A 22,292-nucleotide genomic window follows, 5' to 3' on the forward strand; every position below is an offset into this window, starting at 1 on the left:
ATGCGTTTTAGCACGCGACTTATGGCTGTTGGCCTTGTTTAGGTACAGTTTTACATTGTAGCTATACCTTTCCATGGTGTACAAAGTGTACCAATGAATTAGTAGAGACCTGAGTTTGCTTAAACTTAAGTGTGACACAATGTATAGTTATGACTATGCTATCCCTCCCAAACTACACATAGACACACTTGTGCTAGCTTTAGGTGAAAAACAACAACATAATTTAGTGTGTACTTTCTGCTTAATTAAAATGGATTATTATATTACTTATTAGGTCAGTGCAACAACAGTCCTAGGATCAGTGTCTTCACTGAAACTGATTAGGCCACCCTCAATACAAAATATGCTGGTAATAAATAAAATATATAGTAGTAGTAGTAACATAATGTTACACCAGTTTATGATTCGATTCCTATTCTATGGAATAACACCTTTACCCGATTACTTCTGCTTTCAATTTTGGAATGGACATGATATAGAACACTCATGTTTACGGTTCGTTAAAGGATTATGTTAATTGACATTCTAGTAGTTGCTAAATCCATTGATTTAAATATTCTATAATTAATCAAGATCCACTATTTTGCTTATTTAAAGCTCTGTTCACACTATCAAACTAGTTTGACAAAAAAAGCCACACATAATAGTAGTGATATACCCAAATATGGTAGAGGTATGATGTCATATGTCCATATTTGGGCACATCTCATATTTTTGTCACATAAAGTTTGATAGTGTAGACAGCTGAGCATAAGAGTAATGGCTAAACTGCGTAATATTAAAGTCAACTTGGGTCCCACCATTCAGTTTTATATGCTCAGTACTACAGTATGTGATGGCTAAGACTTGGATACCAAATGTCAAAGCTAATAGTTCTAGATAATCCAAAACCTTGAGGTTCCAGTCAGTTATGAATCATCAAGTATGTTGTATTTTAATAATTGCAGTTGATAAATAAATTTGATATCAAAGCTAAATAAACAAATGTTGTTAATGATAAATATAATGCTATTGATTATAAGTGAACACTTCAACAGCAGCTTGATCTTCACGGCTTGATCAAGATAGTAGTAATTATTAATCATCTAACATTATTTCTGTATCAATAGTAAATACAGTATAATCTATTGTCAAATATTTTTGTATGCAGTATTTTGATAAAATTGTTTAATTGAAAATCATAAATTATTGTCCTGTTTACTTTCATAAAATATCAGTATTGTTTTAATTGTTAGAAATTTAAGTTTTTTGTTTTCTGTAACATAAAGCCGTTTTCACTAGGAAAAGTTATTTGTGTCACATATGAATGAATTCCAGAAATGCCGTACAGTATGTACGATACAACTGTACTGTATATTTCAGTTTCTCAAGTTTGATAGTGTGCTGAACAGCAAAATTAGTACTGTACTGTATAATAGCCCAAACAGTTTCTGCTTTCAAAGTATTCTCAACCAATCATTTTTCAGGAAATGACATCTCATGCATCCATCAGCTATAATGCAAATTGAACTTTAAAAAAAAAATATGCGCTCTTGTATCACTATTAGTATCAGCAAATAAATAATTATACAAAGAAAACAACGCTTTTTTTACAAAAATATTGGAGTCACAGTAATACATTCTTACAGTACATGATGAAGAATGTAAAATTCTCTGAAGAATGTAAAATTCTCTGGAGAATGGTCTGCATAAATTGTTATTGTTGATCTTTTATCTATACCGCATGTTACACAGTACAAAAGAAAAACCATAAAATAGTATCTTTAACAAATGTCATGGTTGTTGCCACTACTACGTTAGATTAACTGTATACCCAAGTTCAGTGAATATGAACCTAAAACAAGGACAAGTTAATAAAAAAGGCTTGTGTAGAATTAATGGATGTCAATAAAAAGTGACTGCTATAAGACGTGAGTCATCAGCTTGTTATCATCGCACAGCTTTACGTAATAATGGCTGACATTATGATTTGGTATGCTTATTTTGTATTATATATTTTTGCAATATAGTTATGCACTTGTCAATTGTATGACCCACTATACGACTCCCGGGGGAGGTGCGTCATGGGTGTGTCATTTACAAATAATTACTGACGCAGGGGTGCGACAAAAAACCTAGATCGTCACATCAATTAACAATGGTGTGTCAATGTCCGTCACTTTACCACCTACCATACTGTATCATAAACAACATGGTCACAGTGCGTTAAAATAGGTGTGCCGTGGTCATCTAAAGGTAAGTCACATTTTTTATGCAAGGGTGCGTCATGGTATTCATAAGATACTGTATGACGCACATTGGACACACCTCTCTCGGAGGTAGTATAGTGGGTCATACAATTGACAAGTGCATAACTATAGTAGTACAGTATTACTGTGGTAACTGCAGAGTGTCACGTTGGCACTGACTGATAATGGTACTGTAAGTAACTGTTATTATTAAACTGATTGACTGTAACATGCCCATGATGTAATGGCAATACTAGTATTACCTAACAAGGTTATCGTCACCTTTTGACAAAGAAGGATATTAAGTACATGAATATCGATCGGCAAGATAAGATTTTTTTTTTTTTCTCATTTCAACCGACGTCATCAAACTTGTCAAAATGCATCAGAAGAACTAAACAATTTGTTGTTATTTTGGTTTAACAAATTATAAAGCTCTGTCTACACTATCAAACTAGTTTGACAAAAAAGTGTGATGTGCCCAATTATGGTAGTGATAAAACAAATATGGTAGAGTGATATAACATCATCATCATGTCCATACAGTATATGGCAGGGAACAATTTCATTTTAAAATTTTGTTTAGCAATTATTGCTAATCAAACTGATTTTTTAGTCGAGAAAAACATAGTTTTGTATTGTCTTTTTTGCTACACAATTTTAGAAATGTGTAGCAATAAGGTTGTTTTGTATAGCTTTTTGCTATGCTACACTGACATCATCATGTCCATATTTGGGCACATCACATTTTGTTGTCACATAAAGATTGATAGTGTAGACAAAGGTTTATACTGCAAAGATTTTAACTGGGATTTGTGCATTAAAACAGCTCTGCTGCTGCACTACTTTATACCCTTTGCCCGAGCTATGTACACAGGGCAATTCAAGGTCATTTATGATGTTGGTACTATGTTTATGCAACCTTACAGTTAAAGTATGATTCTTTACTGTAGCCTTGTCCTAGGAAGGAGTACAATAAATCAACAGGATGTAGTAAAGCCATGCCTACCTGTATAATCAACATTACTTGCTCTTGAGTACTGTCAATATTTAATATTTAAAATACACAATGATACAATGGTTGATTCAAGGTAGTATTTACTGCCCTTGTTGAAAACACGATAATTGACTTTAATTACATTATCTGTACATTGAGGCCTGTGTACATTACTTGAAAACTGTATTGTATATATACCATACCTTGTGGCCGAAAAAATATTTTTTTTTGTATTCACATTAATATACTGTAATTTGTTTCCTGTAAACATGTACTGTATTTACTTGTTTGTTAATTTTGGTGGAATCAACAAAATATAATAAGATTTAAGATTCAATTTATTTTGTCAATAATAAAATGTGGACATAAAATAATCATACTAAATTCAATAGTACAGTACATTAAATAAAGAAATATATTTAAAATAACAACCCAGATATACAACAAAATACAACATCACGATTAAGCAACAAAACTTTTGGTTAAAAAAGATTTATTTACAATACAATTCTGTAAAAAAGGTAGGCGGATGTTACATATTAAAAATAAAATATTTTAATATTATAATAACAAATTATGAAAAATCAAAATAGTTAGTAGGTGGGTTCAAATTCAACCATCATGGAGTAATAAGACTAAAGTAAAAAAATAAACATTATTTTAAATTTTCTTGATGATGATCTAAAATCATCATTTATTTATTATTAATAAACCAAAACAATGTTATAATATGTACAAAAATTAATTCAATGATCAAATGTATTCTAAAAGGAAGAGTGAATATTCTAATCTAAAACGGATAATAATAACAGCACACTGACAGCTCCATCTGTCAATTTTCAGCTGATGATGTTGCAGACGATTTGGTACCCCGCTGCTCTTAGTTAGGCCTAGATGATGAAAAAAACGTAAAGAAGAGCGCCTTACCGGTTTGACCCTTGCCTAGGGTTTTCTCAAGTTTATATGGTCCTACGTATTGCATATCTCCGTTAGACATATTTCCAACTTTAAGTGACAATAATCACTACAATATCATAATAAATGCATCAAAAACATCAACTCTGTTGACAAATAAATTCCATTTAACAATCAACTCTGGAAACAACTCCATTCATCGCGTATTATTATTACCCGCTTGATAATTCATAAACTCATTAACATTTTTTAGACTAGGAGGGCGCCCTCAATACATTTTTAGACTAAGTACTTGAGATCACAACACAACACTCGAATATTAGTAACGAAGATTTTGTTTACACTGGAAACGGAGGCCTATTATCTAAATTTTGTAAATATAATTTCACTTATGAGTTGAAGAAATGTTCAATAATCAATAATAAGAAAGTAAGGTTCTAAACTAACATTTTCTAGGCTATATAGGCCTAGTATATTATAGCTTATTCTTGTGACTTGTTCAGGCAGGGCAGAAGAGGGAGGGAGAGTGGAGGGAGTAGACGGGGCCGGGGGAAGGGTCGGTGGTGATGGTGGTTGTAGGCCTACCTAGAGTGTGAAGTGACACAGAATAGTTAGTATTGCACTTTATTAGTCTTTAGTAATCCATGTTGTATTAATTGAGTTTAAAATGTTATTAATTTATCTGTATATATATTAATTATTATTAAATTAAAAATATTTAAAACAATATTTAGGTATAGTAAGGCCTATAATAAAAATAAGTTATTTTATTGTTATTAATGAAGAAAATTGTTGTTTTATTTTTCATTTGTTGTAATTTAGGCAATGTGTGAAATGATAAATCTTGCATATATCTGACCAAATAAGAGGACACCTTCCTTAGGGTTAGCAGTGATGAGTATGAAAGAATCTGTACAGGAGGAGCCGCCCTCAGGAGAAGACGATGGTTGGATTGAAGATGAAATACAACGTGAATTAGATGCGCTTGATGTAAACAACCTTGAAGAAGATGATGATGAAGAAAACATAATTAGTGATGTAATTATTGAGATAATAAAACAACTTAATTAATTTGATTTGTAATTTAGTATTTAAAGTTAGAAATAATTTTTTGTAGATGATGTTTTGTCTTTTGTTGACTCATCCCACTTTATTTAATTTTGATGTACACATTATTAAAATATATACAAGTCTATTTCGTGCCTAGCTTACCTGGATAAACCAACATTGGACTATTCTCTCCGAGAAGAGAGCTACAACTCGAATATACAAAATTTATGATGATGTATTGTTAGTTTGAAAATAATTGATATCTAATGTGATACCACTTTATTAGGATGATGTTATAGATGAGGATGTTCCAGACACTGTGTCAAATTACTTGCTCCGAGTTCAGAGCAGAACAGAAGGTTTCACTAAGGAACTTGAAGAATGTGATCAGATATTGCAAGATACCTCAGGTAAAACATTTTTTAATAGATGAATTCAATGAGTGCTTTTACATTGTTACTACTATAAATACTGTAGCTTATATAATTATTATATTACTGAATGAGGAATATTTAGTTTACAAAAATCTAGGAAATGATGGCTGATCTTATAATTACTAAAGCTCTGTTTACACTATCAAACTACTATAAAAAGTGTGATGTGCCCAAATATGGTAGTTATATCATAATGTGGTTGAATAAATATAACGATATGACATCATCATGTCCATATATGGGCATATCACTTTTTTTTTCACATAAAGTTTGATAGAGTAAACAAGAGCTTTTATTGTTAAAAGTAATACAAATGTGTATTTTCAATTTAATGATGACAAAGAAATTATTTTTTTCCTCAATAGTTTTAGAAAAAAATGAAGATTTTTATTACAAATCTAAAGAGTTAAATGAACTAGCATTCATTCTTGGGGAAGACCCAGAAGAGCTTCGTGATCGGGTAAGTTTTTAGTTATTTGAAAACAAGATTTAATTAAAGAAAATTTATTGGAACTTTAAACGCAATGCTTTTACATTCTTTGCCATTATTTTTGTTTTTAATGAAATCCATTTTTATTTTTTCACAGGTAATAAGTGAACTTGAAAATGAAGATGCTGTGGATGTCAAAATTACAAAGCAGGGGGAGGGAGATGCAAATCTTCAACAGCAAAAAGATTATGACATTACAGAAGGTAAAAAGCAATTTTAATACTTTATTTAACTTTTGTCAATTTAATCCACTAACTGCATCAGAAATTTATGGCAACTTTAGCGAAGTTTAAGAGTTCCATTTTGTTTCAGAAAATGGTAAAATAGCAGTAATAGTTGAGGCAGACATTTTGGAACAGGCAGCTCAGAAACAGATAATTGAGCTAGAAGAAAAGCACAGAGCTAGGAGCATGGTTGCAGCGAAAGAACGTGAGCTCCACCTTCAGACAGAAGCTCGTAGAGAACAGGAATTATATAATACTAGACAACGGGTTATGAAAGAGAATGCAAAGAAAGAACAAGAAATGATTCAAGCTAGAAATGTAAGGCTTTCTTAATTAATATCATGTCATGAATTAATTATTTATTGTAATATAAGTTGCTTTAAAAGAAGAAAAATGACAACCATGAGACACTGGCCTAAGAAGTTCTGAAATTCTATCTTTTGAACTGTATAGTCTTCAAAATTTAGGAGTACAGTGGGGAGGTGAGCCTTAAATCCGCCTATGATGACTGTACGTTTTAGTTTACTATTCAGACAAGTATCAACCTATTTATGATTTAATATACTGTTTAGGTTGAGCAAGAAAAAATAAAACAAGAACTACACGAAGAAAGCAAGAAAATGGAAGCGTCACTTCAGCAATACAAAGAAGAGATACAGGACTTCACAAAAAAGATGGAAGAAGAGAAGAAAGTCTTTGACGAAGAACTTTTACTTAGGAAAGCTCAGAAGGAAAAAATGGAAAAAAAAGCAGCTATTCTTATCCAATCCGTCTTCAGGTCTTATAGGTAGGTAACAACTGCCATCAAAAACATTGCTTTGTGTTTATATGTTTTAAATTGTATCTTGTATTATTGTTGTCTATTTCGTGCCTAGCTTACCTGGATAAACCGACAATAGTCCTTTCACATCAAAGAGCGAGATATAACTCGAAAAGTAGAAATTTTCATTGAAAACCCCTCTCCACAAATGGTATAGTCCATGAGCTATGCCCTCAGGATTCCCACAAACCTTTTATTTTATTCCCCAGTTTGAAAATGTATTTCCTTTGTTTTAATACTTTCCAAATTGACAAATAAATATTATCAGTGATCAGTATTCTGTAATATAAATCATACTACAAATGTTTTATGTATTTTTAAAAAAACTGTTTACTTACAGAACAAGAAAACCATACCTGAAACGTATGCATAAAATGCTTGAAGAATTGAAAGAAAAAAGAGAACAGGATAGACAGTGTGAGATTCTTACTGAAAGAAGGAAGGAAGAACAAAAGAAAAAGAAAGAAATTATGGAAAAGAAACGTAAGCAGGAGGAAGAAAGGTATGAGTGTCAGTAAGCATTTATTTCAGTATGATGTGCCCATATATGGACATGATGATGTCATATCACTGCCATATTTGTGCATATCACTACCATTTTTGGGCACAACACTTTTTTTTGTCAAACTAGTTTGATAGTGTAGACAGAGCTTATAATGTTGTTGTATGTATTGGAAAACTTTCTTATATTTCTTTTCAGGAAGCAAAAGGAAGAACAACTTAAGAAAGAAGAAGAAGAAAGAAAAGAAGCAGAAAGAAAAAGAATAGAAAAGGAGAAAAAAGAAAGGCTTGAGAAGGAACGAATTGAACAAGAAAGACTTGAAAGTGAACGACTAAAAATGGAAGAAGAGGAAAAGGCAAGATTAGAACTAGAAAAGAGAGAAAAGGAGATTCTTGCTAAAATAAAAGCAGAAAATGAAAAGTCTAAAGAAGAAGCAAAAGAAAAGCAAAAAGAGCAAATAAATTCATTTAACAAACATGAAGAAAGTAGTGAAATTAAAGATGAAGAGTGCTCAAATGAATGCAATAGAGACAGGGAAGAAAAAGATAGTTCCAAAATGAAGCTAGATGTTGTAGAGGCTGTGACCTTAACTAAAAAAAACATTGATAAAGAATTTAGTCAGAAAGTACCAACTAGTGATATTTCTCCAGAATCACTAAATAAACTTCCAATCAAAACCCTTGAAACATCTTTCAAAGATATTATGGTAGCAAATTGTAAGGAATTATCACCTATAGATAACATTGAAGAAAAACCAACTGTTGTGCAATCTAGTAATAGTAGTTCCTCTAAAGACACATCAGAGGGACTCTCCAAAAAAGCTGAAGAAACCTTTTCTAATGTTAACAGTTTAGTTGAAAATAACAATGATGAAATACCTAGCAATGATTTGTCACATTTGTCTGGTGCTACTAATGGTTTGGAGAATGTGACTTCTGTAAAAGGATTACCAGAATTAAACTTACTGTCACCTCTTCCAGAAGCTCTTGAAGCAAAGAGGTTACAGTGGATTCAGACTTGTGTTCCCTTCAGGTAAAAAATATTGCTTTTGTCTAGATAATTTGAATTGTTAGCGCTGCTTTACAAGTGATTGCCATAAACTAAATGTTTATTTATTTGCGTCAATATAGTAAAATTCAAAGTCAGTTAAAGGGTTCTAATCAGAAGATAGTTCAACGCCAGAAGAGACGGCCAGCATCTGCGAAAAAACTTCAACCACTCACAAAAGAGCAGATACTAGCATCTTCTTCACTACAGACATCATTAGCTGAGGTAAGTTAAAAAGTTGCAGCTTTCTCAAAATATACATCATTCATGTGCTACTGTGAATGTAATAATCCTTTTGTTTCTAAAATGCCAATAATCTGTTTTGTTTTTAATCAAGGTTACTACTGTAAGGCTAAGTGACTTGCCTGGGTGCACTCTGACCTCTTTGGATCAATGCAGTTACTTGGTTGCTATGGAAATACATAACTGTAATCTGGTTGCGCTTGAAGGTGTAGAAAATTTGAAGAATGTTAGATACATTGATGTTACGGTAAAACACAAATGCTTTATTTTTCTATTCATTTGAAAGAAAAGTTTAATTTACAACAACTTTCACTTTTGTCTGTAATAATTAATATGTTTGAAATTTGTTTTAATCTGTAGAACAATAAAATTGAGTTCATAAATTGCAAAGAGAAAAATGATTTGTGTAGTCTCCATCTCAGCCATAATAACCTCTCCACTGTTCATGGATTAGATGGGTGTACTGGATTAAGGAGACTAACTGTATCTTATAATAAAATTACAAAAGTTGGTAAGTATCAAACATTTTATGTGGAACATCATGACACTAATTATACCATTGTACAGGGCCGTAGCCACCAGTATGGTTTGTAAGGTTTCAACCTGACCACTTTTTCACGTAGGCCTTTGACAACCAAGTGGCTTGAACAGAGATTGTTCTCTTTTCTTGTGAAAACCGCACCGCTTTATTTCTTGTGGCTACATGTTGTAGTTTTGTTGATTTCTGCTTGTGATTTGTATTGCAGGGTGTATTGCTTCATTTTCCAACCTACAAGTGTTGGATATGAGTCATAACCAGCTAATGACAATGCAAGGCCTGGGATCATTAGCTCTTCTCCAACAAGTTGATCTTAGTAACAACCATCTGTCTTCCATTGAGGGCTTAGAAAACTGTTGTCTAGTAACACAATTGAACCTAGCCAGTAACAACCTTTCACAGGTTAGTATAATGTAGTATATTGTTACAACTAGAGAATTTAAAATCCATAGCATATATGACAAAATTGTTTTGATCATTGCACCAACGACAAAGCAAAGCAAACATGGGCTATCAATCGGGATGACCGATGACCAAACTATGTCTTGTTAATTAATTTGCGCATGCAGAGTTATCTAGGTTCAGACGATGACCGACAACACATCAAAACATTTTATAAAACAGTTTTCAAGTTTCTTACATTTATTTGACAGATCCCGTCTCTCAAGAATCAAGTCCTGCTACAGAAATTAAATGTGTGCAATAATAGTATAAGCCAGTTAGATCCTTTGTTTGATTGTTGGCTACCGTGCTTAAGAGACCTCAACATCTCTGAGAACAGTCTTGAAGAAGTACCACCTTCACTTACTGGGTTACCATATCTCAGCTTGCTGGATGTCAGACACAACTATATCTCAGGTAGTAACAAAAAATGTAATATTACCATCACCAGACACCTTTGGGCTGGCCAAATATGTCTGCTATTCTGAATGTGTTTTTAATGGTAAAAATGAATTTGGGGCTGTTTGAAAAAAGTCTGGTATTGGGATTCTAGAGTTTCCGGTTTTGGAAGAGTTGACTGAACTTTAAATAATTAAAGATATAGTAATAATATAATATTAATGGTAGTCTTATATATCACCTAATGCAATGTTTCTAATTGTTTTACACACAAAATTAATACATAAAATATCCTAAGATAAACCAAAAAAGGAAGATGAAGCAGAAGAACCATTTTCACCGCTTTTACGAATGACTTCTAATTGGCTATAATTTCAATTTATTTTTAGAAGTTACAAAACTCTCTGGATTAGAGTTATTTAAGAAACTACAGAATTTGCTAATTGACGGAAATCCAGTTAAAGAAGAAAAATCATTCAAGTAACTATACAGATTATATTTTTTTGTTTATCTTATTTTTATTGTTATTGTTGCATGTTTATAGTCATATTGTATTTTTGTGAGGGTCCCGAATGGATGGACCACCCTCGTAAAATATCATTAAAAATAAACAAATACATTTCTGGTAAACAAAATTATTTTTTACAACAATGCATAATACAAAAACGTTTTTTATTATTTGCTTAATAATCAGAATACCAATTTATCTTTATAGATGTCATGTATTATCTTTGCTGCCACGCTTAAAGAATTTAGATTCAGAGAAAATTGAATGTGACACACTACCAGAACATAGTGTTACTGAATTTGAGGAATCGTGTGAGTCACAAATCAGGTTCCAGGAGAATCTACATGTAAAGTGGAACAGAGAATTTAAGTAAGTCTGGCTTTGTTTTGTTAAAATTCAATTATTTATTTTATTCATTTAATTATATACAAGTATTGTAAATAATTTGTAAATCCCCCAAATGTCATTATGTTTTATGTTTTTAAATTAATGTGTTTTTTTCAATAAATTTTTATGATAAGTAATAAGAATACAGTATTTTAAATTTACTTTTGATTTCTATTGTGTCTAGACTCTTGAAAGATCAAGGTGACCTAGAAGGGCTGCCCAAACTTGAGCAGACATACCTTAAAAAGATGGAGGGAGTAATGAAGGACCATCGCTATATGCATGAATACGGAGACACTACAATAATTAAAGTTGTACCAGCGAATGATGATGTTCAGGTAGATCCTAGGCTCAGTAAATCAAGACCAGACGAGGGTACAGACTGTGTGAATGTTGGACCAATTGTGGGTGAGGTGGCTTCTACTGGTCAGGTGGACCTTACAGGCCAAGTGGCTGCCAACCACACAGTTAATGCAGTGGTGTCTACTACATCAGGTGGCTCAGATAAAACTACTGGAAACAGGAGAGGATCAAGTGATTTAAGAACAGGGGTGATAACAACAAAAGCATTTGTGGAGCAAACTAAAGGGAAAAGGTACAAATTTTGTTTATTTTGGTGTTTTGTCTTTTTGTTCTCTTCCTTTTGGTTTCCACTCTTTCTCTTTATTTTTGAGCGCATAAAGACATCGTTTATTTGCGCTATAAATCTATCTATTATTATTTATTATTACTATTTAGTATCTAACATAGTAAATAAAAGATTGTTGTTAGGAGTAATATAATATTGAATATGGTAGTTGTTAACTTTGTGTTTTGCATCTTAATTCAGACAAACTGACCGTGCAGCCACCATCATCCAAGCTCAATGGCGTGGTCACTGCATCAGACGCGATATCCGCAAGCACGCAGAACGATGGCTGGCAGCTGTCACTATACAGACTTTCTGGCGAGGTGATATGGCCAGTAACAGGGTCAGAGAAATAAGGAAGTGTGTTCAACAAGACAGGAATAAATACAATGCTATGCACGTAGCTGCTGTTACCATGATTCAGGTAAGTCTTTAGCTAGGCTTCATTTGAAAATAGGGAGCTTTATTTGGACCAACGACCAACCTAGGTCAGGTCAATTGATGTGTTGTTGGTTGTTGTCTGGACCTAGAAACCATCAAACCTGTGTCGAGGTGAGGAGCGAGAACACACGTCCCAATATTTCCTCATTAACACAATGAACTAACATGACATAGTTTGGTCGTTGGTCAAAAATTGAAAGCTCCCTAATGATTTCTGGAAAGTCATTAGTCTGAACACTGTTTTAATTTAAAAGAAAAAATAGTACCAGCACTGCACTTTCCATTGCAGGCATGGTGGCATGGTATCAGAACACGGCGCTGCCTCAGGAATGCCAGACAAAAATCAGTTGTAGAGTTTGAAGATGAAGACGAACTCTACCCAGAAATTGATCTTTCAACATTTGATTATGTCGAGGTTAGTATCATGTCTAAAGAAGAAATAATAAAACCATCACACTAGTGAGTGAATCAGATAGGATGAACCTACTCTTTGAAATATCATATGGTACATACTTTGTAAACTTAAATTTTTAAACACTTTTTCTCATACAGAGTGACTGGAGGCCTACAGATGAACCCCAGCTTCCACAGGCCCACCCAACCTTACCTCCTTCCACTTCCCAGCACCTTCCAAGTCCACCAACACAGGAGCGACCACCAAGTAGAACAATTCGTCATGCTTGGAGAAATATCAATTCACCACAACAAAACAACAAAGCCTCGCCAGATGTTTTAATTGTAGAAGAAGACTCAAACATGAGTACTTACTCCGAGACGTCGAGAGATAAGAACACGCTCGCAGGGAAGCCTCCTCTACCCCCTTTATCAGGTTTAAGCGGTACTTTGAAGACGAGTAGAAGTGAGAAAGAGGAACAAATATCAGAAGAGTGGTAAGATAAAGAATCTAGGTGGATTACTGACAAAAATGACATGGCATCATTTGCTGGATATCAATGGAGATACACATTTTTTATTTTATAAAAATATTTTTTTTTATTTTTAAAAGAAAAAATTACAATGCTATGGGTATCAGTGGTCAGATCTCAATGGAGATACAAAATAAAATAAGCACTGAAAAAAAAGACAATGCTATGGGTATCAGTGGCTGGACCTCAATGGAGATACAAAATAAAATAAGCACTGAAAAGAAAGACAATGCTATGGGTATCAGTGGCTGTACCTCAATGGATACAAAATAAAATAAGCACTGAAAAAAAATACAATGCTATGGGTATCAGTGGCTGGACCTCAATGGAGATACAAAATAAAATAAGCACTGAAAAAAAAGACAATGCTATGGGTATCAGTGGCTGGACCTCAATGGAGATACAAAATAAAATAAGCACTGAAAAAAAAGACAATGCTATGGGTATCAGTGGCTGTACCTCAATGGAGGATACAAAATAAAATAAGCACTGAAAAAAAAAGACAATGCTATGGGTATCAGTGACTGTACCTCAATGGATACAAAATAAAATAAGCACTGAAAAAAAAAAGACAATGCTATGGGTATCAGTGACTGTACCTCAATGGAGGATACAAAATAAAATAAGCACTGAAAAAAAAGACAATGCTATGGGTATCAGTGGCTGTACCTCAATGGAGGATACAAAATAAAATAAGCACTGAAAAAAAAAGACAATGCTATGGGTATCAGTGACTGTACCTCAATGGAGGATACAAAATAAAATAAGCAGAAAGCTAAATCAAAATCAGTAAAGTATAACAGCTAAAGAAGTGGCAATCTTTCGGAAAGCACTATTCCTTCACCAGGCTAATCTGTAAAGTGTAGATATAGTATTATTATTAGTTTATTTAATCTTTTTCAATTAATCATGGCAATTCTGTCAATTTAATTTTCTCAGGGGCTTTAAGGATGAAAGTACAGCAGCTCTGATGATGAAAAGAGCCAGAAAGATGAAAGGAAAGAAAAAAGTTGATGGTGAGTGTCAATTTCAAGATAGTGTACAAGAAACCTTACTTTTCTTCTTAAAAACAAAGAAATGTCGGTTGTCAGCAAATCCGATTACAAATATACATAAGCGGATTACAATTTACTTGTGAACATGTCATTCCACCATACCTACATTATACCTTCAATGACTTGGCCAATTAAAAGGTTTTTGCATATTTTTGTTTAGATCCAATGCAAAGACTCAAAATGATCAAGAAATTACAAGATACTTCACGTAAACAACCGATACAACTTGCTAAGAAAGGTGTACAACGCAAAGACTATTTTCAAGGTAAAGAAATATTACTTTGTTTTTTTGTTCTTTTACTAAAGCAAATACACATTGGTTTTATTTTTTATTTAAAAAAAAAGTACCTACACAAAGTCATTCAATTAGACTACAATCTGGCCAATATTTTATCATAATAAAAACAATAAAATATATTATTTCTACAAAAATATTTTAATAATGATTTTTATATTAAGGTCGAGCAGAAGAAGCGGCCTATCAAGAGCAGGCCCCGCAGAAGGAATTTGAAGAAAAAAACCAAAGAACTTTTGAGTAAGTTTAGAAAACATTAATATCAGTTTTTATATAAAATTTTGAAATGAATAATTATCTACTGTATTAAAATGTTGTTTTAATTTAATTTTGCATTCTGTATTTCTTTGTGGAGAGTCTCTCAATTTTTTTTATAACATTTAGGTGATTCTGCCTCATTGATTTACTTTTGTTCTGTTTTCATCATTATATTGTTTATGCTGATATAAATGGTATGATATGCTTTCTTTATAGATGGCTACACTCACAAGTAAATAATCCAAGTGATTCTAGACTAAAGTCCAAAAGCATGATGGGAAGGCATGCAACGAGTGAGCCTAGCCTTCCTAGGATGAGCCCAGATGTCTTGCAAGGACGTGTTCAGTTAATTGTAAGTTCACAACAAATAACGTATATGCCAACGTCTGAAGTTTAAAAAATGGGAGGTGGTGTTTTCTTTAGGTCAACAGCATCCTCTCTCTATTATCAAGAAGTAAGGAGTGCAGTGTGTGGCGTCACAAGCAGCATTGTGTGACAGCTATGTGAGAGGAATCCCCTTTCCTTTCAGGAAAAAATGCAGATACCATGGATTAAATATCATAAATTGGCTTGTGTGTAAGCCTTTTTGTTATATTTTGAATGCATAAAAATTCAGTTATTTTTTTGTAATCCGGGAGCACAATGTTAGGCTGGGAAATGAGTCTAAAATAATAACAAAATTAAGAAATAATAATATTTTAATAGAAAATTGGTAAAAATGTTAAACAAACCTGTTTAAATTGTTCTATATTTTGTAGGCAAGTCCGTCAATGGATCTGCAGTCTGTTGACAGCAAAAGTACTGTGTCTGCTTCTTCCCTTCGTCATCGTAGTCATTCATTTTCATCTCCAGATGGTGAGTGTAGTTCAGAAAAGGTTGAAAATAACTTAATATATTTCTGTTATTCAAACTATGTTTCTGTGACAATGTAAATAAATGTTAAATGTACTGTATAGTATATGCAAATAAAAGTGGGATGAACCCACGTAAGACAAAAAATAAATTTCAAATGTTTTCTTCCAGCTACCAATATTCAGCTTTTAACACTCAAAACAAAGTCAGCTCCAACTAATCATACAAGACAACGTCTGGAAGCGAAGGCTAAAAATAGAGGCTACTACAAAAACTGATAACAACTGGAAGTTGTGGTAACAATTTAATCCAATATAGAGAGAGAGCCTGATATGCCTCCGTCACTCATCTTAAGCTCTGTCTACATTATCAAACTTACAAAAAAATGTGATGTGACCATATATGGACATTATGATGTCATATCACTACCATATTTGGGTATACCACTACCATATTTTGGCACACCACCTACGTATTACCATATTTGGGCACATCACACTTTTTTTGTCAAGCTAGATAGTGTAGACAGAGCTTTAAATATGACATCATCATGTCCATATATGGGTACATCACATTTTTGTAGACAGAGCTTGCCTACTAATTAGATTTTCAGATTAAAAGACTCTAGCTTATCCATATATTTTTGACAAGAGGAACCTGATATCCTCCACTGACATTATTATCATGAGTTAGATAAAGATAATGGTGAACTAAAAAATAATCCTATTATTCTAGTCTATAATAGTTATTTGTATGTATAAAACCTATATTATAATATAAATAAAAATAAATTAAATCTATTACTGTATGTATTTTTAAAGTTTTCACTGTGTCTATTACAATAATTATTCAAATAATTCACAATAAAAAACAATAAAATTAATTATTATTATTTGTGAAGTACGTTTTGGTTTTTTAAAATTATATGATTTTGTTATTGTGAGCCACGTGTAAAAATAGACAGATAGTTCTGTAGTCTTTTGGACCAGATGTTATTGTGTAACATAACCTTGGTTGCGTGTAACGTCGAGTAGTCTGGATCAACAACACTACAATAATAAAACATGACGAAGAGGAAAAATTATAATACAAACAGAAACGAAATCATCTAAAATTATGGCTTAAAACTTATATAAAATGGCTCGTAAAGAAATATTAAAGCTACGCTTTAATCAAGATCATGGTAAGTCTTAATATATATTATTTCACATTATTTAAATCCATTAATTATGAATGCATTGCTAGGCTAGCTAGCTAAGCCCAGTCAGTCAGGCTGCATGCATGGGATGATTACACTGTGTGTGTGGTCAATTTTGTGGGTTTTCAGTATAGAGGCTAGGGCTAGAAGGCCTACGAGGGTTTGTAGTCAAAATGTAGATGTATACAGTAGTAGAATCGAACTACAAAACAGGTGCGAAACGGAAGTAGGCCTATCGCCGTAGAAAGAGACGGACAATTTATTTTAAAAAAAAGTTCCACAAATGTGAATAGAATAGGCAACAGCAGTAACAATAACATGTTCGGTATTGTCTTTTTTATCATATATTTTGTGATTTATCAAATCAAATACAAAACTCTGCTAATAATATTTAGTCAACATACAAAAAAACGTAGGTTCTGGCAGGCTGGTTGAAAGTTATTATAAATATTCATATTTTATTCTCCTTAATTTTAGGCTGTATGAGCTGTGCTATGGAGAGTGGAGCCAGAATATATAACATTGATCCACTCACAGAAAAACTTCACTTAGGTTAGTACAAGAAAGATCAAACCCATTTTAAATGTTTACATCTTTAGTATTTGTATGAATGAATGAATCATATTGAATATTTTAAATATCTGACCTACAATGTTTACCATACAATTGTTTAAAATGTTTTTGTTTTTAGATGTTGATAAAGTTGGAAGTGTTAGCCAAGTTGAAATGCTAAAAAGAACCAACCTTATAGCAATTGTTGGTAGGGTAAAATGTTTTGTTATCTTTCACATGTTTTTTCAAGCTTCTGTATAACAATCTGTGCTTTATATTAAGTTTAATAATAATATTAATCTAATAGTGCACATACCCAGTGAAAGTGCTCAAGGCACCAACAACCAAATACTGTTCTCTATGCCTTGCTGTCTCATGATCTTAACCAAGATACTGATCTAGAACAACATCTAGAATTGAACTCCTGTTTTATGGTATTCGCATGTAGAATCTGCAACTTATGAACAAATTATATTTCAAATTTTGCATTGATATTGTTGATTATATCTATTTTTTTAGGAGGTGGTTCGGTGCCGAAATTTGCTGATAACACAGTTCTTATTTGGGACGACTATTTAAAGGAATTCATTCTGGAAATAACACTTTCAATGCCAGTGCTAGCCATGAGGATACGGGAAGACAAGTATGGAATAAATTGAGTTTTATTGAATCTGGGGAACATTTATAATATAATGTTATAAATAAATAACATTCTTACTTATTCTATTTTTTTCAGGTTAATTGTTGCACAGAGGAATAGAATCTATGTTTATTCATTTCCTGAGAATCCTACCAAACTTGTTGCCTTTGACACCAGAGATAACCCAACTGGTACAATCATTTTAATATTTATTTAATTCAAAAAATTTATTTTCGTTTTGTTTGTTGGTACATGGTTTACATGAAAAACAACGGGATATACACAAAATATGGTATATCCTACAGGTTCTAACTGTACATAAACTATTCAATGGGGTTTTTTTTCATTGCAAATTGTATGTAAATAAAAAATGTAAACCAACCAACCAGATTTCATTTTTACCTTGTTAAAATGACAATAATATCCTTTCGTACAATGTAGTTTGCTTTTTGATAAATTTTGATGATTTGTTTTTTTTTAGGTATTTTGGAGATAAGTCCTGGTCAGAACCGACAACTATTGGGGTTTCCTGGCCACAAGCTTGGTAGCCTACAGCTTGTTGACCTAACCAACACAGTGCCTGGGATGTCAAACTCACCTACACTCATCAATGCACACCAAAATGATATAGCCTGCATAGCAATCAACCAACAAGGCTCATATGTGGCAACAGCTTCTACCAAGGTAAGTGCTTATCAGAAGTCAGCACTGTCAACCAAATGTAATTATCTTCTATTGGACTGGTTGGCACCACACCTCTAATGTAGAGTTTGATATCGTCAAATTCTATGCATCTGGTTCTTTGGCCCAATTACACAAGAATTTGCATGTGCAGTTGACCGTGCTTGAAAGTCAGATTGTATATTTTGTTTCTTTACAACATACAGGGCACATTAATAAGGGTATTTGACACATTAACCAAGAGTTTACATGTGGAGTTAAGAAGAGGATCAGATCCTGCAACTTTGTATTGGTAACAAATAAATTTATATATTTAAAATGACATAACATTCTAAATCACATTATACAGTACAATACAAATAGCCATCTCTTTCAAAGAATTTTGCTGATAGATAGTTAATTGTTAAATATCATTATTGTATTCTCAGTATAAATTTCAGTCATGATTCTGCCTATTTATGTGTTTCAAGTGATAAGGGAACGGTCCATGTGTTCGCTTTGAAAGAAACTGAACTAAACAAACGATCAACGTAAGTTACATTTAAAACATTCCTAATAGTGCATTAAGGGTTACCTTCTGCTTTCCATATTTAATTTCTCAAGTTTAATATTTGTATTATTCTATGTTTACAGTATGTATTTTCATTAAATATGCTGTTTTATAAATGTTACTGTTCTTGGGAAGCACTTACTTACTTACAACTGACCCGGAATATTGATCTGATTTATATTATTATTTTTTTGTTTACAGACTCCGGAAGATAGGTTTTTTAGGCCCATATGTGGAATCACAATGGGGCTTAGCACACTTCACCGTACCAGCTGAGAGTGCTTGTATCTGTGCATTTGGTTCAGGCACGTCGGTTGTAGCAGCCTGCGTCGATGGCACCTTCCACAAGTGTGTGTTTAATAAAGACGGTAATTGCAACCGTGAAGCATATGATGTGTTTTTAGAAGTAGGAAATGATGATGAGTTTTAAAGATTCTGTTTTCTAATGTTCACCAATGTATAATAGAAAAATAGCAAGCATTAATACTAGGTTAATTAGACTACATGAAGAAAACAATTTTAATACAGCAATGTATTCTGCAAGTCGCCTTTGGCCATATTCACCAATCAAACTGAGTCTTGTTGCCTTTATCTCTGTCTACACTATCAAACTGACAAAAAATATGTGATGTGCCCATATATGGACATGATGATGTCATATCACTACCATATTTGGGCATATCACACTTTCTTTGTCAAACTGGTTGGTGAATACAGCCTTTAGTTCAAGAATCTTGTAAAATAATACACCAATGTATCATTTCATTTTTGTAAAAAAGGGGATAGAGAGCTTTTGATTTACTACAATACAACCTGGGAACAAGCTTGATCATGTTAATTGTTTGTGTATGTAGGGACATACGTGCTTCCTCACTCTGTTTGTTTCTAGACATAGTTTTGGTGATTTTCCGCAGTACAAGCAACAACCTCCAACAAAATGCATAGGTCTGATATTGAAAGTGTTGCAAGGTGCTATTGTTTTAGTAACTAAAACTCCTTTTTGTAAATGTTACATATCAACTCGTAAATTTTATTTCTGATTCTTTTTTAACTTATATAAACTATCTTCATAATTATTAACTTTGTGAATTGAAATTTTAACTTTTATTAATTTTGTTTACAGTAGTATATAGTTATTTTAAATTGACAACACTTGAGTTGAGCAATTGAGTTTACATTTAAGAAATAAGCGTCACTAGGTTTCTTTAATCAAATCAGTGTAGATGTTTTTTATCTCATAATATATATAAAGATTTAATTTCATTAATACTGTATAATATAATTTTGTATCTCTCTTGCTCATGTTATACTTTTACAAATCAATATTTTGTTGTAAACGTGTTTTAACTTGCAAGTTGTGCAATAAAACCAGTGAATATTGATCTGTTGTAGAATTTTTTAATACGTCAATTATCATTTTTTTTACATTTGGTAAACTGTCCTTTTTCAATCATGAGTCTTTGTAGAAATCGTCTGATGATGTTGGTATTATTTTTTCTTCACCCATATCGATAACAATCTTGCCTCTGGCGTGACCCTTACGAAGTTGTTCAAACGCTTCTGGTACCTCCTGAAAAGTATAAACTCTATCAATTACAGGCTTGATTTGGCCTTCATTCACCAGCTTTGCGACAGTTTCTAAGCCCTGGGCGTTCGGATTAGCAAACGCCCATCTAAACTTTCCACCTTGTTTCGATGCTGCCATGGCCTTTTTAAACATTATTGTGCTTGCGCTGAGTGCTCCAAGTACAGCACCACGCCGATCCATTTCTGTTAAAAACGGCGAGACCAACGATACCATTTGAGAACCCTTTTTGAGGAGCTTCATTGAAAGTTTTTCGGTTTCCCCACCAATTGTATCCAGTATTAAATCAAATCCACCAGTTTTCATAATCGATTCCTCGTAATTTGATAATCTATAATCGTACACTCGACTAGCACCAAGTTTCTTCACCATTTCGACTGCGTCTGTGCCGCAAGTTGTTGTCGCTCTTCCATTCCATGCTTTCACGAGTTGAATAGCAAATGATCCGATTCCTCCGCTACCGCCATGTATGAGAACAGATTTTGCAATTGCATCTTTATTTGGACGAAAGCGCGCTACCGCGTAGAGGGCGCTCCAAACGGTTGCGATTACGTAAGGAAGAGAAGCAGCTTCAACAAACGATATCGATTCTGGCATATGAGAAACTTCATTGTGGTTTACCACTACGTACTGCGCATGAGATCCGGGTTGGATTTGATTCACGGCAGCCCAAACTTTATCGCCTTTCTTGAGTCCTTTAACATTTTTACCAACATCAACCACGACGCCGGAGCAGTCTCTTCCAAGAATTAGCGGAAACTCATCTCCAGGCGCGCATCTTCTGCTTTTGTTGAAAAGCACTGACCCGTAACCTTCCTGCATTCGAAGGTCAATGGGATTTATACTTGATGCGTACACCTTTATCAGCAATTCATCTTGTTTGGTTATGATTGGCACTGGTTTTTCAACAAGATGAAAATTATCTTTTCCATAGTTGTGGATTTGCCATGCAAGCATGTTTTTGCTATCTACTTCTTCTATGTGTACATTCTTTATGAAGTTCATGTTTGCGTATGCAAATTGTGTGCAACTTAAACGCCTAATGGGATGTAGAATCGAAGAACTATATTGAAGTTTTTCAAAACGACTTAAATTACACTTTTCACCTCCTCCACCACCACCAGGTCCAGGTGCTGCTAAACCATGCACACTTCGTTGTTGGACATGCTTCCAATCTTTGCAAGAGCTCCCCAGTAAATGAGCTTCTATTCTTACTATTTGATTTGATAAATTAGCAACGGACGATGTTCGCAGAGTTAAAACTCGATTAAACATTTTTTTAAGTTATATAGTTAAGTTTTATATACTTAGTTCAAGGAATTTTAGCAGATTCTTTCCAACAATGTTGATCGTGCCCTCTCTCTTCCCAAAACCAGCCATGTGTAACGAAGTTCCGGAAATATAATTT

At 33.2% G+C, this 22,292-nt stretch overlaps 4 protein-coding genes across 6 annotated transcripts in view; 2 read left to right on the forward strand and 2 right to left on the reverse strand.

Annotated features, from left to right (window-relative positions):
* LOC140054838 (serine/threonine-protein kinase BRSK2-like) overlaps positions 1-4,286 on the reverse strand; it is a 56,671-nt gene extending 52,385 nt beyond the window's left edge. For both annotated transcript variants that reach the window (XM_072099933.1, XM_072099932.1), the window contains exon 1: positions 4,153-4,286. In XM_072099933.1, coding sequence (XP_071956034.1) covers positions 4,153-4,222 — 70 coding nt within the window. In that variant the 5' untranslated portion in view covers positions 4,223-4,286. The remainder of the gene's footprint in view (positions 1-4,152) is intronic.
* A 157-nt stretch (positions 4,287-4,443) lies between these two features.
* On the forward strand, positions 4,444-16,506 carry LOC140054836 (leucine-rich repeat- and IQ domain-containing protein 1-like). 2 transcript variants are annotated; one of them, XM_072099929.1, is made up of 26 exons: positions 4,444-4,569; positions 4,963-5,178; positions 5,477-5,600; positions 5,990-6,084; positions 6,212-6,317; positions 6,427-6,656; positions 6,911-7,125; positions 7,499-7,660; positions 7,859-8,692; positions 8,791-8,932; positions 9,045-9,197; positions 9,311-9,461; positions 9,697-9,890; positions 10,142-10,346; positions 10,718-10,808; positions 11,044-11,205; positions 11,408-11,818; positions 12,053-12,275; positions 12,582-12,707; positions 12,845-13,182; positions 14,158-14,234; positions 14,434-14,538; positions 14,733-14,808; positions 15,043-15,178; positions 15,585-15,681; positions 15,850-16,506. In XM_072099929.1, the coding sequence occupies exons 2-26, from the start codon at positions 5,035-5,037 to the stop codon at positions 15,954-15,956; spliced, it is 4,704 nt and encodes a 1,567-aa protein (XP_071956030.1). In that variant the 5' UTR covers positions 4,444-4,569; positions 4,963-5,034; the 3' UTR covers positions 15,957-16,506. The 2 variants fall into 2 exon arrangements, with proteins under 2 accessions (XP_071956030.1, XP_071956031.1); XM_072099930.1 differs by having other exon boundaries at positions 4,447-4,513.
* Positions 16,507-16,734: 228 nt separating this feature from the next.
* On the forward strand, positions 16,735-20,681 carry LOC140054735 (WD repeat domain phosphoinositide-interacting protein 4-like). Its single transcript, XM_072099811.1, has 9 exons — positions 16,735-16,861; positions 17,354-17,428; positions 17,568-17,636; positions 17,948-18,071; positions 18,165-18,259; positions 18,550-18,752; positions 18,956-19,041; positions 19,178-19,279; positions 19,501-20,681. The coding sequence occupies exons 1-9, from the start codon at positions 16,816-16,818 to the stop codon at positions 19,727-19,729; spliced, it is 1,029 nt and encodes a 342-aa protein (XP_071955912.1). The 5' UTR covers positions 16,735-16,815; the 3' UTR covers positions 19,730-20,681.
* Positions 20,585-22,249, reverse strand: LOC140054734 (reticulon-4-interacting protein 1 homolog, mitochondrial-like). Its single transcript, XM_072099810.1, has one exon. It carries the CDS (start codon positions 22,157-22,159, stop codon positions 20,750-20,752), a length of 1,410 nt encoding a protein of 469 aa, XP_071955911.1. The 5' UTR covers positions 22,160-22,249; the 3' UTR covers positions 20,585-20,749.
* Between the last annotated feature and the right edge of the window lie 43 nt (positions 22,250-22,292).

Source organism: Antedon mediterranea, chromosome 7 (assembly GCF_964355755.1).
Source record: "Antedon mediterranea chromosome 7, ecAntMedi1.1, whole genome shotgun sequence".
NCBI lineage: Eukaryota > Metazoa > Echinodermata > Crinoidea > Comatulida > Antedonidae > Antedon > Antedon mediterranea.

Coding starts and splice junctions, on each gene's coding strand:
- LOC140054734 (XM_072099810.1), bottom strand. CDS start 22,159: ATGTTTAATCGAGTTTTAACTCTGCGAACATCGTCCGTTGCTAATTTA.
- LOC140054735 (XM_072099811.1), top strand. CDS start 16,816: ATGGCTCGTAAAGAAATATTAAAGCTACGCTTTAATCAAGATCATG. Junction 18,072..18,164: donor ATGAGGATACGGGAAGACAA/GTATGGAATAAA, acceptor TATTTTTTTCAG/GTTAATTGTTGCACAGAGGA. Junction 18,753..18,955: donor TGGCAACAGCTTCTACCAAG/GTAAGTGCTTAT, acceptor TACAACATACAG/GGCACATTAATAAGGGTATT.
- LOC140054836 (XM_072099929.1), top strand. CDS start 5,035: ATGAGTATGAAAGAATCTGTACAGGAGGAGCCGCCCTCAGGAGAAGAC. Junction 5,179..5,476: donor AAGAAAACATAATTAGTGAT/GTAATTATTGAG, acceptor CCACTTTATTAG/GATGATGTTATAGATGAGGA. Junction 11,206..11,407: donor AAGTGGAACAGAGAATTTAA/GTAAGTCTGGCT, acceptor TATTGTGTCTAG/ACTCTTGAAAGATCAAGGTG.